The sequence below is a fragment of the Callionymus lyra genome, chromosome 18 (assembly GCF_982586985.1).
Source record: "Callionymus lyra chromosome 18, fCalLyr1.hap1.1, whole genome shotgun sequence".
Lineage (NCBI taxonomy): Eukaryota > Metazoa > Chordata > Actinopteri > Syngnathiformes > Callionymidae > Callionymus > Callionymus lyra.
The window spans coordinates 8439597-8458444 of record NC_141835.1 but is presented as its reverse complement, the minus strand read 5'-3'; the positions used below and the strand labels follow the sequence as shown (position 1 = coordinate 8458444).

At 38.1% G+C, this 18848-nt stretch overlaps 1 protein-coding gene across 3 annotated transcripts in view; it reads right to left on the bottom strand.

Moving 5' to 3' along the window:
• The window catches only part of tfb1m (transcription factor B1, mitochondrial), a 41585-nt gene extending 23789 nt beyond the window's left edge, over positions 1-17796 (bottom strand). For all 3 annotated transcript variants that reach the window (XM_087779680.1, XM_087779681.1, XM_087779682.1), the window contains exons 1-6: positions 17664-17796; positions 13992-14195; positions 11288-11439; positions 11050-11158; positions 10572-10723; positions 9598-9717 (exon numbers count right to left, since the gene is read on the bottom strand). In XM_087779680.1, the coding sequence (XP_087635806.1) occupies positions 9598-9717; positions 10572-10723; positions 11050-11158; positions 11288-11439; positions 13992-14124 (666 nt within the window). In that variant the 5' untranslated portion in view covers positions 14125-14195; positions 17664-17796. The remainder of the gene's footprint in view (positions 1-9597; positions 9718-10571; positions 10724-11049; positions 11159-11287; positions 11440-13991; positions 14196-17663) is intronic.
• Positions 17797-18848: the final 1052 nt, after the last annotated feature.

The window sequence follows — 18848 nt, the reverse complement described above, 5'->3', positions numbered from 1 at the left end:
GTTAAAAAAAAAAAGCCTTTGGCTTTCCTTTTTATACATGCATCAGTTTATCAGTTTTATTGAATTTGCACAATAAGGTGCGTGGATAACTTGGACAAGTAAACGTTTATTAGCCTCTTAACTGGAGTTAGACTAACTATGAAGATTGCATTTCCAAGATTGGCTTCAAAACCAGGGTTCAGTAAAAGACTGATGAAGTCACAGATACTATATCCATATTAGAACGGTCTATGATCCGGTCTGTTGTCAATCCATCTGCCTTTTTTTTGGCAACTGTTTTTTTTTCCCCAGGAAATTTTAATGAAATGATTGAAAACTATAATCTGATTACACCGTAGCCATTAGTGCCACTGTTGGCGACTTTCATTTCTCTCCATGATCTGCCAGTCAGATATAAAAAGCAATACGATTTACCAAAAAGAAAAGATTGTGTTTCAGATAAACTTCCCACGACCTAAAATGACCAAGAAAAAGCTGTTTTTTTCCCCTCATTCAAACAACCTCCCGAGAGAAAACTACAGTATATTCACATGTTTTTTATCTTTCATTCCAGCACAAGAGTCAGTTGCTTGCAGACAACCTTGGAAAGGAAAGGACAAACATTTTCTTTTGAAAATACCAACAGCACCTAACATTTCAGTATTGATCCTCGCCGTGTTATCGCACGGCGAGAGTAAACAAGTCGTAGAAATTGCTTACTGAAATATTCTTATGACCTGAAGGCTGTTATTCTCACCTGCTCGCACCACTTGCTCACCAGCCCGAAACAAAGCTGAATATGCGAAACAACGAGCGCTGACTCCGAGCAAACCCTGGCAGAGTTGCGTGTCGGAGGCGGGGCCATACGTCTCTGGAGATGTACGCCAGCCAACACTGCATTTTGTTTGGGGAGGAGAATATTTTAAGGATTTTCATTGTCTCCGGTCTGTGATATATCGAGATCGAGCCCTCCGGCGTTTGCTGTGCCAGCGAGAGAGTCGTTGAAATAACTTTTCCCCGATACTCCTGATGCCACGCTTGACCCCGTTTTACAAGAGAGTAGCGGGGCGCTGATGAATTGTGCGCCCAGACTCGGAGGTGAAGAAAGAGTTGCAGTCGGTGCTTTCAATCTTACCGCTCATGCGAGAGCACTTCGGGTCACAGCCGAGCTATTCGTCACTGGACTGAGGCCGGGGTCACGTTCGCCACCGAAAACACCACCATGAATCCAAAAACGGGAGTCAAATTATTTACAGAAAACAGCCTTTTTGAGGCAATTAAAAAGTGAAACATTGGTTATTAAACGTGTGCCAAACTCTGTTGGACGTTAATGGGTGTTCTATGCAGCAGAATGGAATTTAATTTAGACGCTGCTCCGCTGGCCTGCGGTCTTGGCTGTCAACAAGAGGAACATCTGTAGGGCTCTCCTCCTGTGAGGCAGTTCGGCGGCGGCTTTCGACTGATGCTGCCATTACTCAGAGAGCGCCGACCAACGGGGCCAGACAACCATCTGCTGGAAATTCGCCGCAGTCTCCTCGCGGATCCGTCTCTGTCAGGAGATCGTGGCACACTTTCCATGTTTCGCGTGGCTTTGGCGTGTTCGGGGGTCGTAATTAAAGCCCATTTTCCTTCACATGTTAGTAGAGCGATCTTCATTGTGGTCCAAAAAAAACCCCCAAACACAAGCGTCTTGAAGTCAGTCAGGATTTCTTTTCTAATTCCTTAATGTGTTTAAATTGGTAGCTGAGTGGTCGTAATGCAAACAATCGCGGGCAGGGAACGAAGCGCGCATAAATGTTTGATAAACATTTTTTGAAGAACCACTTAATTTCTGTCCTTCCCTTCTCGCGGGCTGCCAAAGCAAATCTACTTATTTGTATACACTCGGCAACACAAGATGCCGGCGGAGAAATCATATTTGCCTCATTAGCATTTTTTTGTCTGGGTAGACAATGCGGCATGACTCAGTCTTATTGTGCCCACACAGCCTGTGGTTGGAGTGGTGCAAAAAAATAAATACGCCGCGGACTTACACCACATATGAATCGGTTTTATCCAATCAAAATAAAGTATTTTTCTTTTACTTAACCCCATCAATATTTGTTATATATAAATATCAAGAAATATTAAAGAACATTTATTTGGTGATGTATATATATGGTGTATAATTATAGAACCAATAGAAAAGTATTGATGTCAGGCAGGCTTGTTTTTTATTTGGCTATAGTTATGTTACTCCTACAATCTGTCAAATTGCACGTGGTCATAATAAAAGATAAATCTACAGGGGGCGCCGTGTCGAGCTTAAAGGAGATGCGAGTTGCTCCAGGGCCAAGGTGGATGGAAAAGGGATTCTAAATCGGATGTGAGATGTTAAACAAGAAAAAACCCTAGCAATATGTCACGATAAATAAACACCTTTTTTAGCATTTGAAAACCCATTGGTATCATTAAAAGGCTAATTAAAATGAGCTCAATTGGACAGAAAAAACACAGTAAAACGAAAAGATAGTTAGTTCCATAGAAAGATTGTGATGGACATGGAGGAAACAACATTGTGACATTATCTCAATTTCTTTTAATCTGTTCACCCGATTTATTTTATTTATATAACAGACACTAATCAGCACGTTGCCTCCTTGGCAGAGGTAATAAGGTAAAAAAGTAAAACTAAGGTAAGGTAAAACTTTATTGATCCCTCAGGATTTTTTTTTTCCAGTAGCCAATACATACAGCAATTTTTTTATATATATAAAAAAAAAAAAAAATCAAAATAAAATAAGAACAAGAGAAATAAAGAGAAAGAACACAATTACAGAATCTAAGTCAAAAGATAAAGAACATAGATAAAAGAAAAACACCAAAGACAAAGGATACAAAGACTAACATAGAACAGAACATCCAGATACTTTTACTCCACTCCTGCCCCCGAACTCAGAATTGTACAATTTAATAGCCCGAGGAATGAATGAGTCCCTGAGTCTATTAGTGTTGCACCTGTGAAGGAGCATTCGTGCACTCATTCTGCTTCTCTGCTCACTGATGACAGTGTTCAGAGGATGACTGTCATCATCCATGATGGACAGTAGTTTGTTCAGTGATCTTCTCTCAGCAACTGTCACCAGTGAGTCCAGCTTCATTCCAACCACAGAGCCAGCCCTTCTGATCAACCTGTCCAACCTGTTGACTCTCCTCTTGGACACAATAAATCCTCATATTGATAAATTAGAAATCAATAAAACCCCAAAAACGTTAATTGACCATGTTAAAGCAACAATATGTAACTTTTTTTTTATTATTATTATTGTTTTCCTTTATTAAATTACCTGTAATGATTGGTTTCACTTTTAACCATCATGAGTCATCTAGCATAATTATTCCGCTTTTTTTTTTTGCGATATATTTCAGTTCAAGTATTTTGACCAATAAACACACTATACAGTTTTTTAATTGATTTGTTTTAATGTGAGAAACTCAAAGTGAAATATTCAGATTCAGACTCCGTTTATTCCCAGTGTTGTAAAATAAAAATGATATTAACTAAATATGTATAATAAGCATTCAATTAAACAATTAGTTCCATAATTAAGTTATGTTTCATTAATTAAAAGGGTTTTTAAATCTAGAAATAATCCGATTGACCCTCTGACATCCAAGGTAGAGAGAATTATAAGATTATAACTGAATTGAGGGGAACATTAAGGGGGCAAACGGGGACTTCAAGATACAAAAAAAATGAAATATTTGCCTCTCAAATCTGACTACGTTATGAGATCCTTAACTTTGATTGAGATTTTTTCCTCGTCCACTTCATCACCTGGTACTTATCTCCTCGTCCTCGTCCAATCACTCTCTCCAGCTGAAGGAGTGCGAGAAGAGCAGGTCGCCCGTGATGGAGCATCGACGGCACGACTTAAAGAGCTGCCGGTGATGGACAGATGTTAGATGTAATTACATTTTTTGCTGAAGAAAAGAGAGATAATGCTTCAAGAGAGAACTGGCTTGTTGCTATGTTAAAGAGGAAGAAGGGTGCGATGAGTGGATGCATTGAAGAAGAAGAAGGTGGTCCCTCCTCGGCCCATGACCGGAATATAAATCAGCCATGCATACAATTACTCGTGCTGCTTTTTTTTTCTAAAGATGAGTGACGGAGTCGTAGTGAACATCAGAACCAATAAGCCAAAAGGAGGCAGCAGGTGTGAGCTGCAGCAGGACATGGCGAGGGCTTGCGGAGCCTGGGGGTCCGGAAGGATGGGGGGGGGGGGGACACGCATCATGAAAGCCTCGCTCCTTCAAGGACATCCACAGTCACTCAATGTGACACCGGAGACGGTGCGATCCAGGGGGGGGCGAGGAGAGAACAAGACGGGCAGATAAAACGGGGCCCGATAACAGCCCATCAAGCCCACCCTTCGCGTCGATATCACCCCCCCGACGGCTGCTAACGCAAAATGGATCCAACACTTCCTCTCGTTATTAGCCGGCGCCGACCATCACCTGCGGGTTCTTCGCGTCAACCCCACCTTCTCAGGCCTTCACACGTGAGAAGGTTTTAGGAGGTGCTCGAGGAAACGGTCGACGACCACATTATTCATCCTTCTTAGATAAACTTCACGAATGGTTGGGAATCGGGGGAAATATGCGATGGGTCCCGAGCCGACCTCGACCGTGGATGAGTCGAAAAAAAGAAGAAGAGGGGAGCCGACCCCCAACCCCCTCGGGACCAAACGTGACAAGACACAAAAAAGCGCCGAGTCACAGTTGTCGATTCTTCTTAATTAACGCGTGATCCCGGGAGCGCCACTGGGAGCGAGACAATACCAGCAATTACAGCGAAGCAGTGATTTATTGGTTATTGGGATCGTGGCGCTTACACTTAGTCGTGCATGGTAATTGCCAATTATGGTTTTTGATTCATTAGATCAACGATTGACCTTGAATGAGCTCCAAGGATAGGCGAAGAACAGATTGCAGCCAGGGTGGCCGAGTAACTAATAATGTGAGTAAATATATTTGGGAAACTCATAATATTAATTAACCGCTTTCTTTGTTTCACTTATACATTTGCATATGATGCAACTGTGAAATCTTACAGTTTAAATATATTAAGTGAAACTTTTAAATAACATACAAACAGACCCGGATCTAAATCTAAGGGCTCAAAATGAACGCCACGAACCGATCTAATGTCTCATTTTAGTTACTATAGTCTTAATAAAAAGGCTCAATATTGTCGGCTCGGTTTGAAACCAAATGATAAGTCTGTAGCTCAAATATTAAGTAAGTTAAAGACCTTCAAGTGTCACAACTCTTAGCGTTTTTTACCTACTTTTAGGCCTTAGCAGCTTCCGCTTCATTTTTCGGAATCTATCGCATTCGGTAGAAAAATGTTGCACCCTTTTAAATCCATGCAAGTATGTTAAAAGTACGATAAAATATTAATTAAGAAATGACATTCTTTTGTGTTGTTCATATAAAATACTTGCCGTTCTTTTAAAAGTTCTTGTAAGATTTACCCCGAGGGTTTGCGTGGCATGTTAGCCTTTTAGCTTCTACTACAAACAAGCTTAAATATATAAAATTGTTCAGTTTTAGGTTTTAGGTTTCGTAAAGACGATTCCAGTGATACAAGTATCATTTTACTGTGATAAATATTAACTATGTTATGAACCATTATAACCTGTGAAAATGCACTAATTTATGGTCAACCTCAATACTAGGTCAATGAGGGGTCAATATTGTAGGTGTGACCTTTTTGTGTAACCCTGACTTTCAAAATGTCATAACTTGCTCAATATTTACTCAAATTTAAAAAGATTGGTATCATTGGAAAGCATGCACGCTTTCCAAATCATTTTCAATCAATGAATTAACATTCAAGTAAAAATGGCTCAAAAATAATGCATAGAAAGAGCAAGAGTTTTTGAACAAACACACCATAAGTTGTTTAAATATTTATACTGTATATTTAATCAACTTGTACTTGATATACCTGTATACATGTACATACGATGTGCAAATTGATCAATTTTAAAGATATTTGGCAGTCTCACAGATGAATATATAATTTACAATATAATGGGGGTTCCAATTTTGATTTATTGTAAGATGTTTTGCGAGAGAGTTTTGTTGATTGAAAAATGTTGTCGACATGAGGGTGAATTTTGAGTGAACTATCCCTTATACATACAGTTTATATTATTATAAAAGATGAATGATATCACACTATTACAATAATTACACATGATGCAACAAGAAAGGAAACAAAAAGTCAAACATAATAAGATGGTTATTTTATTAAATGTTTTTTTTGAGCAGGCCCATGGACAACTGGCAACTCTGATGCAATTTAACACCGACATTATACTGACGGAAGGCAACTTTGAGTCTCTTATAATTGACCAAATGTACTAGAAAATGACTTTTACTTCAGTTTTACGATCACATTTCAATCCTAAAGCATTGTTTTTTGGAACCGTAAGCATCAAAAGTATTGGATACAACCTGTAGTACTACTGTTAACTGAATTTTAAGTTATTTTCTTAAGGCCTTTCCTTCGAGTCCGAGGTCCACATCCTCGCATGTCACAACCTCAATCCCATTTCACCGTTGAAGTCGGCGTGTAAATCAGGGCGGACGTTTTTATTGTCTCGGCCGTTTTGCCTAATAACATTGACGCGCGCGAGCAAACAATGCTGAGCGAGCGGGCGCTTAATAAGTTACCTCAATAAAAGCGGAACGTGGCGACTTAATAAAGTCTGATTTATGTAGGACAGCAGCTGCAGGAGGTCTGCTCATCAAACCGTCATCACTTCGATATCAACCCAGAGGCGGACGAACATCGACGCATCTGCCCCTGTGTTTGTACACAAGCTACATACAAAATCCACATGAAAGCATGTGTCTGCGATTTACGGCGCCGTTCGGCACGCTCGGGTCCATTAAGAAACAGTTTTGACGTGAAGAAATACAACAAGGAGAAGCGGCGAGTGGCAGCTGAGTGTGATGAAATAATCATTGGGAGAAGCTCTCTTCTGAGAGAATGAACAATCATCTCTGGTCCCATTCACTCTGCCGCGTTTTACACCACACAGCCAATTAAATATTTACCTAGCGTGGCTCTCTTAAAGAGGCACTTCCGACGCGGCGACAGTCCATCTGACGTCGTCGTAGCACCTATCCATTAATTTGGGAACGAAAGGAACATGGTTTCATTTGTCCTGGGATGTAAGCGAGCTCCAGAGTTACGTCGGGAAGAAAAAAAAAAAAACCACTCGGCTCGGCTGTCCATTAGTCCGCGCAGACATTTTCAAAATTTTAACAGCGCTTTTAAAACTTTAATGCACCCGAAGAAAGTTATAAAACCGAACCAGGGATGGGAATGACTCACGATATTATGCTCAGCTGACAGCATTGATAACGTCCTGAGAACGCAGCCATTTTGAGAGATGTTGATGGTCTATACATGACTATTTTTGTCTGATTTAACAACAAAAACACTCAAAATAGAGATACATTCTCGATACCCTCTAAGGAACTTGAGACTAGCTCACAATAGAAAGAGAATGTGGATGTATTGTTTGGCGATATATTACGATTGGAAAATTATATTTTATCCATAACCTTAGTTTATAACTCAATAAAATGTGCAAAGTAAAATAATTCTGATTTTTTGAATAAAATATCATGCAAATATTCACACTGTTCATTTTTGGGTTGCTATTACATGTCCGGCCACTAGATGGCAGCAGTCACTTTCTCCTCCACAGCTATAGCGACATTAAAATCCAATGACTGAGGACAAGAGGATACAGACAGCTCCAGAAGCTTTTAAAGCTGATGTTAGGACATATTTTGGTTCCAAAACATATGAAAGCAGTTACGACTTCATCGAGAGTCATGTGGTCTGTAAATTATGCAACACCAGAGTCAAGTACTCAACAATACTACAAATATATCCTTGTAACTACAGTATAACAATATATTGTATCATTGCCATATTCCTGCAAATACACAACGAAAATAACCCAGTTACTTAGGGTGAGAGGCGCAGGACAGCTTGAACTAGTTGCTAACCCCCTTCAGGACATGTATAGATGAAGAAACATTCATGTATACAACCAAATATAAGGACCATTTAGAATCAGAAATTACTATGAATGTTTTTTGGTGTGTGGGAGGAAACCAGAGTTCAAACAGGAAGGACTCCAGAAAAGATCCTGGTTCACTCTTGGACTCTTCATGGAAGAATCTACCACCATTGTGTGACCATTAGATTTAAAAATGGTTTGTGATCCATGTCATAAAAAGTATTAGCTACTACCATCTTTCTTGCATTAGGACAGACTCCAGGGCTTCCAAATAGTAAATAAAATCTAGCTCATCTTATCTTTTCTTAAAAGCACAACTTTCTTATTGGAAAATGCACATGAACCATTTTTCGGCCAGAAGTATACATTAAAAATCACCCGTTTTTGGGATTACAAAACAAATGTATTGTTTTAATTCAATTCTTTATCATAACAATAAATTCTATTTTGGTCCTTTCGGTCAGACCAATACTCTTTATGTAACAGATTTTTTAAGGATATCAAGTCCAAAATTCTGCCAAGGGTGGAAAATTAAAACTAAAAAAAAAAAGCTAAACTTGTTCTGCCTTAAGATATTTCACCATATAACCTAAATGTGTGCCATTACATTCACCAATAAAAGATAAGTTCACAGTTCTAGTTTGAAGCATTTCACCTGTAACGTGATACTTGCCAAAAGCCAAATTTTCAAAGTGTACCAAGCTGTTTATCTCAAACATCTACAGCCACAGCCAAAAATGCAACTTCAAAAGTCAAAGAAATAGACAAAGGAAGTCCATTATGAAATGACCAGCAAACTTAACTTAAACATAATTAAGAAAGATGTAGCTACACTTGTTCTTCCTTGCAAAATGTCCCCGTTTCTAAACAGAAACAAAACCCTTCACAGACATAGCGGTGGATGCTGCTGGGGTATATTGATGCACAATTCAAACGTTTGTTAATAAAACACCATTTTAAAATGAATAATTATCTTTCGTCTTCTCATGTCGATAAACTCAGTTTGATCACGGTCCATTATGCCCCCTGAAAAAAAAAGGAAAAAAGAGAGCAGACCCTCATTACAAGGCCGAGTGCGACGGCGCCACATCACAAATACCCCGCAGGCATCATTACAGACCAGAGACGGAGCGAAGACGACACTGATTCAACTCGGCCCTAATGAAGCCTCGCAGCGAGAGAGCGAGCGCGAGGGTGCCATGAGTGATGGCGACGTGACGAGGGGCGGCTCGGGACGGGAGCAGATGAGGAACACCCGGATTAGAAGATGTGAAGAGGTCCCCACCCCCGGTGGATCGGAGGGAAACGGTGAAATAATCATGTGTCCCTCTGCTGGCGCTGAGCTAACAGATGCACTTTGAAAGCTAAAAAACCAAGGCCTGAACTCTTACTTATTCATGACTTCATCAAACGTTTCAAGAGGAAAAGCAAATAGGAAGAGACGGTGAGCGACAATCCCAACATGATCCCACTTCTCTATCCTTCCACTTATAATTGCCAGCCTTCCCTGCATCTGGACTCGTCCTACCTTTGGTTGGGGCACGAAGGCCTGGCCTGGGATGATGAAACGATTGCGGACGGTGCAGAGATACTGCGACATGATGGACAGACGGCTCCTTTGTTTGCTTCCAGTGCTCGCCGTCAACCGCTTAAATGGGAACGACAACAAAACACAGATGAGTATTTATCGGCGCATACCACGGAGATCAAGGTCATGACATGTTTCTTCTTGTATCTGTGCTACAGGATATAGTTCGTTCAGACAAGTTGGTTCCTAGTAACCTAGCTCTACATGCACTTAAAAGGTAAGGTAGTAGATTTGGTTTGATGAATTATATTGATTGAAATTCCATTGGATCTTGAAAGATTAAAGGAGCATCCTCACAACGTTCTGGAGAACATCTACCCCACCTTTGCACATGAGGTAAATCTTTTTCACGTCTGTGTCCAAAGATCTACATCACAAAATTCCCACTTCCTAAAAGTTTTGGGGAGAAGAAATTCCTTAAAAATCCACCATAAAAGGATAGTCTACTCACACTAATGCCGACTAATGCTAGGGATTATTTTCAGAGTAATATGCTACTTTTTAAAGCAAAATCTATCATTTTAACGTAGTATCTCCTGATAAAACAAGCTTAAAATTAAGCCTTGTTTAATTTTTTTCGGAACAATACATAATGAGGCTTCAATACAAACTGGACGTTATAGATGAGCAGTATAGAGGAATTTGGACGTTTTTAAGTATGTTTTTGGACCAAGATGAAGACAACTGAGCTCCGGTCACTACATTAAAATTGACATACATTTTTGCTTAGAACTCTAAAAAAAACAGATCACTCTGAAAATAATCCCAAACTTCAGTCGACATGAGGGCGAGTAGAAAATAAGTGAAGTTTGAACTTTGGGTGATCCATCAATTTCAATTGTCACAGGCAAACGGGCAGCTTCCCAAATCCTACCCGCGTTAACAAAAATGAATCCTGACAAGAATTCACGCACCTCTGCGATCTCTCTCTGAAAAGTGAGCGTGAGTTGAGTGCGCCCAAAACTGAACGGCCCGGTTCTGTTGGCCATGCACTCCAGCCACTGGATGATGAGCGGGGTCGACACGCTGAAGGGAAGGTTCCCGATGATGTGGAGATTGGGTGGATCTGGGAGGACACATTTTCAGTACTTTGCGGGAAAAAAAAAAACGCTTTTGTATAATTGAGCAGACTTTAAATATGCCGCCATCTAAAGCAAAATGGGAACAGCCATCTAAATGTTTTATCAGAAAGAAATCTTAACTTAATATGTGATGGCTTCTTAAAACATCAACAGTTATTCCCTGGACCAAAACAATGGAATGTATTCTATGTCATAGAACCAAAATGCAATATTCAGCAGGAGAAATCTACAAAGATCAGCCTCTAACTTTATTTAAAAACATAGATGAATAGTCCTGGTTGAAATCATTGTTTTTCCAAGTAAACCTCACCTTCTTCCCACACCTTGGAGATCATTTCGGGGAATCTTCTTTCTAATCTATATCTGAGAATGTCTCCTTGGACGATCCTCATCTTCCCGGGTGCTGCCTCAGACAGCAGCTGATGGAAAACAAAATGATTTATTTAAAAGGAAAAGTCTCATCAGTCACTCTCTGGGTGGTTAATTAACTTTAAAAGTGAAACCAGATGTTTGGTTAAACTGATTGTTTAATTCGACTCTTTGGATACCTTTAGTCCCGGAATGAAGCGAGCATCTTTCTCGACCACCAGCAGATCTTTGACCCCGGAGTTGAGGATGGAGCGCGTCAGTCCTCCAGGTCCTGGACCCACCTCGCACACGTGGGCGTCCGTCAAATTTCCTGCTTGTCGCACTATTTTGTCTGAAAGAAGTTGAAGGTGAGTCAGACCACTTTACCTGCACTCAAATTAAGTGAACTTGGTGCTGTGTGGGTGAGAGAAAAATACACTGTTATTCAAGGAACTGTTGAAAGAGTTACTTTGAGTGCAGTAGGGTTATGGAAGCTGTTCCAGTGAATCCATTTTATTGGATGCATTTCTTGTAGTCTAATCTGTTCCAAGAATACTTCTGACCCACAGCCGGTGTAATAGTTAAACCAGTTGATACTAGGGGTGTGTATTGGCAAGAATCTGGCGATAGGATACGTGTTTCGTTACAGAGTAACAATACGATATATCGTGATACTGTAATAACAACAATATATGTGTAGTATTGTCGAGTACTTGACTCTGGTGTTGCAGAATTTACAGACCGCATGACTCTTGGGAAGTCATAACTGCTTTCATTTGTTTTGAATCCAAAACATGTCTAAACATCAGCTTTAAAAGCTGCTAGAGTCGACTGTATCCTCTCGTCCTCAGTCATCCAGTCCTGCAGGATTTCAGTGTTCATTTTCCTGATGAAGTGACTGCCGTCTAGTTGTCGAAACTTTAAATGCAACAAAAAAATGAACAAACAGTGTGAATATTTGCATTAATTTAATTGTTGAAAATGTAATTTATTTTATTTTACACAAAAACACAGTGTTCGAAATACCCATCTGTATTGTGTCGATTTTCAAGATTGCAGAAGAAAAAAAAGAAGGCTCTTTTAAGTCGGATCGGGTATTGGTGAAAAAGCTGCGTTCCATCCGATCCAAGCAGTTTAATAACTTTATTTGCGCTGTATTGGTGCCAAAACTGGACAGACAAGGGATGTGCTTTTAGTGCTTTCTTCCACACAAGTCAACCCAAGTGGGACATGAAACTACCAGTGAATTAATTCCTCTCTTGAACTGTCATCAAAAAGTTAAGCTGCATCTGTTCTTGGTGTGTCATCCAGCAGATGGCATTACACTTACAGTCGTCTAGAAATCCACCAAATAAAAGCGTGAATCAGGAAACCACATGTCTTCCACTAAGCTGCTTTTCGACATCTGTACGGATGATGAGTCCATTTTCCTGTTGTGTTTTTTTTTTTCTTTATTACTTGCTTGTAATTTATTTGTGTATTCAATCGTCTATTGACTTTTTGTGTCTTATAAATAAAAAAAAATTCCAGCGATCAATGAAGTGTGTACCCTTGACAACTCCTTCATCAGAGCAGGCCTCAAGACTGTTGGGCGAAAACACAAGAGACCAGAAAAAACGACATTCAGTTGATGACCGCACAAGTGTTGGCATAAATATGGTCAAGAATGACGCTGTTAAAGGCCAATCCGGTAAAAAAACCATTATCATCTTGTTTGCTGATAATAGTGGGATATGTTTTAATTAAGTTCCAGCCTAATCTATGAAAACAGCCAATTTAAATCGGTAAACGATGTAGTTCATATTCAGGTTACAAAATAAATATATACATTTATTTTCACCCATTACTCCTAAATTAAACACTTAAAAAAATAAATTGGGATTTTTAAATGACTGAAGTACAGTGGATATAAAAAGTCTACACATCCCTGTCATGAAAAAAAGAGTGCAAACAAAAGAACCAAGTGCAAGTATAAAGAACATCGATCAAAATAAAGAATATAGATCAAAATGTAATAACTCAAAGAAAAAGGATAAAAAGATTAACACAGAGTAGAATAGCATCATACTCTCACTCCAATAAAGCCTGAGAGCACGAGGAATGAATGAGTCCCTGAGTCCATTAGTGTCGCATCTGGTGAAGAGCATTCATGCATTACCGCCATCTTAAGGTGTTGGCTAACAAATAAACCTGATATAACGCTCACCTGTTCCTGATGTGCTCTTTTAGACTCTATTCAAAAAAGACATACCGAGCAAAGACGGAAGATATGGTAGAACTTCTTCAATTGATATAAAGCAATATATTGGCCCATGACTTCATATGGACTTTACAGTTCGTATCTCAACACAACCCAGTCATGGACCGCTGGCTCTACATGAATTTAGATGGAAAATGAATCCGCCGGTTTTATGTCATCAGACAGACTTGGTTAGCGGCGCTCATGAATAATGGAACTCGACGGTAACTATCCAACCGAACGACTATTCGGGAGTCTTGTGCATCCGAATGGAGATTAATGGCGTGTGATGCGGCAATACCTGTCTGTCTGGCAGGCCTGTGTGATCGAGACGAGGCGCATTAAACAAACAGTCACCTTGTCCAAGGACGAAATAAACCCCGGCTCTTGGATTTGCTGATAATCAAATGAAGGTATGGAACTCCAAACAATCAATGGGATCCATCCACATTAGCAGATCCACTCAACCTCACACACGGAAGAAAAAGCCTGTCAGCTCCGATACTTGGAGACACGACTATTTGGAGCTGTGCAATGGGCTGCACAGGGAATAACGCGCCATGGTGTCCTCGTGGAGACAAAGTAAGATCGCAGGTTGGTGCAATGCAGATGTATGTAGGAGGAAATGGTGGGGGGGGGGAAAAAAAGAAAAAAAAAGGACTGACCTGTGAGTCTCATGTCCAGGAGGAAGTTCTGCGAGAGTTGCTTCTTGGCTCTTAGTTTGTAGAGTTTTATCAGCTCGCTTATCGTGGGCAAAGGAGGTAGGCGGAAAGCTGCCACTTTCCCTTGGGCCGCCATGGTACACCGTCAGAAAATGTAAATAGAATCTGTCAGAGCGGCACTCCAGTCACGCCGAGTCTCTCTTCACTCTGTGTAGGAGTTAAAATTGCATAAAAAATACGTTAGTAAACAATAATGGTGTACATGTGATGGCATGCATGAGATTGAAAGGAAAAGGGATCAATGGGAAACATAGTAATTAGTCTTTTTTGAATTTATAAATAATCTGAATAAAGTTTCGACATTTGAAATTCAGTCGTTTACCACCAGGTGTTAAATTTCTTACAGATTTCCAACTGAAATATGAAGGCAAACATGAGAAAGTCATGAGAAGGGCAACATAATGGAAAAGCTTGTTGTTGTTCGTTGGGAGAAATTCCCAAGAGGTGAGCGTTGACCTTTTGGAAACGAAGTGAATGGCAGCCGATGTTATTTTTCATTTTGTCAGTGAGGTTGCTTCTGTTTTTATTGCGCCTGTTTTGATACAGTAGGTGAAGCAGCTTCAAATTAAATAGACTTTAATGGAGTGAAAGACAGTTCAACGACTTCACGGGGGTTGGATATCATTAACTCTGTCGCCACCTAGTGGTGTTTTGAGAAAACTGTCTAGCAAAGCGTTCAGATGGCAGTTGTTTTTTTTAACGATCACAAACAAACAGTCACAGATCGGCAATAACATTAAGACCACCTGTCTGATGTTAAGAGAATTCCCAGAGATAATCATAATGTCTCCAAACAACAAGACGAAATAAGCCTTTTATTTTGACAGATTCACAGCTGCACTGTGTAAAACAAATCCTGGACAGTTGTAATGTACATTATGAACAGTAACTAAAACATAAATATTATAATACTAAATCAAGGACAGGTCAAGGTTAGTTAGAAGATCACCAAGCTTAATGCCGTTTTTGCCCCCCTTTGTGGACTTATTTGTGCTCATGTGGGTTTACACAAAGTACACCAGTTTCTTTTTTACTTTCCCAGAACTCAAAAGCGAGGCTTGTAACAGTTCTAACAAGGGATTCAGTTAAAAATATGTAAATCCTAATTTAAAGCATGATCTTGATATATAATACAGCATTGGTGACAGTGCCCTCTACTGCTGTGAGCCAAAGAACACACATTTAAAAAAGTATGTACATAAATAATACACTAATATAGTCTTAAATAAAATGTCTTGAGATAACTTCGTATTACTCTTTGAATACGATTGAATTAAATCCAGGCATTTTCTCAGGTTACTTCTGATTCTTTGTTTTACCATTATTTTATTAGGAAAAATTATAGTTTGACTATTTAATTGTTTATTTTAACAACTCTAAAACATCTTTGTACACATGAGGATTATCTTCTACGTGTATATATTTTTTAACAACTGCATAAAACGTTTGTATATATGTGGATGATCTTCTATGTGTATATTAACAACTGCAAAACATGTTTGTATATATGTGAATTATTGTCTATGTATATATATTTGGAACAACTGCAAAACATGTTTGTATACATGCGAATTATCGTCTATGTACAGTATATATATTTTGAACAACTGCAAAACATGTTTTTATATATGTGAATTATCGTCTATGTATATATATTTTGAACAACTGCAAAACATGTTTGTATACATGCAAATTATCGTCTATGTATATATATTTTGAACAACTGCAAAACATGTTTTTAAATATGTGAATTATCGTCTATGTATATATATTTTGAACTGCAAAACATGTTTGTATATATGTGAATTATCGTCTATGTATATATATTTTGAACAACTGCAAAACATGTTTGTATATATTCGACTTATTGTCTATGTATATATATTTTGAACAACTGCAAAACATGTTTGTATACATGTGAATTATCGTCTATGTATATATATTTTGAACAACTGCAAAACATGTTTGTATACATGTGAATTATCGTCTATGTATATATATTTTGAACAACTGCAAAACATGTTTGTATATATGTGAATTATCGTCTATGTATATACTGTATATTTTGAACAACTGCAAAACATGTTTGTATACATGTGAATTATCGTCTATGTATATATATTTTGAACAACTGCAAATCATGTTTGTATACATGTGAATTATCGTCTATGTATATATATTTTGAACAACTGCAAATCATGTTTTTATATATGTGAATTATCGTCTATGTATATCTATTTTGAACTGCAAAACATGTTTGTATATATGTGAATTATCGTCTATGTATATCTATTTTGAACTGCAAAACATGTTTGTATATATGTGAATTATCGTCTATGTAAATATATTTTGAACTGCAAAACATGTTTGTATACATGTGAATTATCGTCTATGTATATATATTTTGAACAACTGCAAAACATGTTTGTATACATGTGAATTATCGTCTATGTATATATATTTTGAACAACTGCAAAACATGTTTGTATACATGTGAATTATCGTCTATGTATATATATTTTGAACAACTGCAAAACATGTTTGTATACATGTGAATTATCGTCTATGTATATATATTTTGAACAACTGCAAATCATGTTTGTATACATGTGAATTATCGTCTATGTATATATATTTTGAACAACTGCAAATCATGTTTTTATATATGTGAATTATCGTCTATGTATATACTGTATATTTTGAACAACTGCAAAACATGTTTGTATATATGTGAATTATCGTCTATGTATATATATTTTGAACAACTGCAAAACATGTTTGTATACATGTGAATTATCGTCTATGTATATATATTTTGAACAACTGCAAGACATGTTTTTATATATGTGAATTATCGTCTATGTATATATATTTTGAACAACTGCAAAACATGTTTGTATACATGTGAATTATCGTCTATGTATATATATTTTGAACAACTGCAAAACATGTTTTTATATATGTGAATTATCATCTATGTATATACTGTATATTTTGAACAACTGCAAAACATGTTTGTATACATGTGAATTATCGTCTATGTACAGTATATATATTTTGAACAACTGCAAAACATGTTTGTATATATGTGAATTATCGTCTATGTATATATATTTTGAACAACTGCAAAACATGTTTGGATACATGTGAATTATCGTCTATGTATATATATTTTGAACAACTGCAAAACATGTTTGGATACATGTGAATTATCGTCTATGTATATATATTTTGAACAACTGCAAAACATGTTTGTATACAGTATATGTGAATTATCGTCTAAAAAAATGTTTTTTGTTTATGTTATTTTTAAAAAATATTGTTAAGAAAATGGTTGTGAAAAAAAATTAAATTAACTTAACATGTTTTAGACATGCAACGTTCTTTTAAGCTCATACAACTTGACAATCGTTATTACACTATCAAAACCACAAAACAAAACCCACAATACAGATACAGAGATAAAATAAAGATAGTATTCCTGCAAGATCCTTAAATGACTTATATATTAACAGTTGACAGAGGTGTTATTTGTGATCTATTATTAGCTTTTAAGGCTAACTCGGTTAGCATGCCACACTAACACAAGAAAACACTAAACAGAAAAATACTTACTATTTATGGGCATTTGAAAATGGCGATAAAGAAGAGTGCACACCAAAAATTGAATGTTTTTTAAGCCACTGAAGGGCAAAAGCGTGCAATAGTAGCTCACACGTTTCTCCCCGGTGTTGTTGCTTCCTTCTCGTATCCGGGTTCGTCACTCATCACCAGCCCAATCAGCTTCCAAGATTGTCCAGCTCAACCAATAAGATGAAAGTAGGCGGGACTTGTGGTGCCCTTGAGAAAAACGCTCCCACTGTAGCTGCTTTACATCATCTGGCCAGGAGATGGCGACATTTAGAATGAGCCATTTAAAAAAAGATTTTCATTTTTTCATTTTGATAGATTAAAAGCCCATACACTATTATTCACGATTTCTTTTGTGTTTTATTGTGTTGTTGACACACAAAGGAGTTTAGTGTTCGTGGTCTCCCCCAGCCTCGACCCCCTCAATGTGTCACAGGGTGTTGCAGCTCGGGAAGGAAACAAGATTAGCACAGACCAGTGGCATTTTCTCTCCTGCTGTGGCCAACCTTGGTAGAAAAAAAAAACAAAAAAAAATCTTGTGGTGTTCAGGGTGTGCTACTGGGAAGTTACTTTACGATCATGTCATCGGTTTAAGTCAGCCTGATGCTGGATGATACAAAGTGTTTGGCTCGCTCAGCGATGCTTTAAAACAACACCGGAGTGATTAATGTCGCCGTCTCGGAGCGAGAAGGTCGTGGGTTCGACCACAGAGTGAATGAGTGCGAGCTCGTCCACAGTGAACTGCGATGAACTCGCGAGCAGGTTTCTTGGTTGAAAGGGTTGTAGAAATCGCTGATTAAATTTGAGCTTTTCCCAGAAAGTTGAGGTCACACTCAATCATTTACTTTTCTCTATTGACTTATTTTAAAGAAACCTGCTTAACAGGTTATGTTTACATCTCAACTAGCTGTAGTTGATTTTATACTTGAACTAGAAAAGCACTGGGGCAAGGCATACCTCTGCCAAGCAGCTCGGTAAAATCATGGAGCTAACTTCCATGATAATGCTAGGTCGTTGTAATTCAATTTCATTTAAATCTAACAGCATTTTACAATTCCATTATTTTTAAAAAAAAAAAATCGATCAGGGTTGATGTAGCCCCTAGAAGTCAACACATAAAATGTTACTTTTAAATTGTAAAATTGTTAAATTAAATGTCTTTAAAAGGAA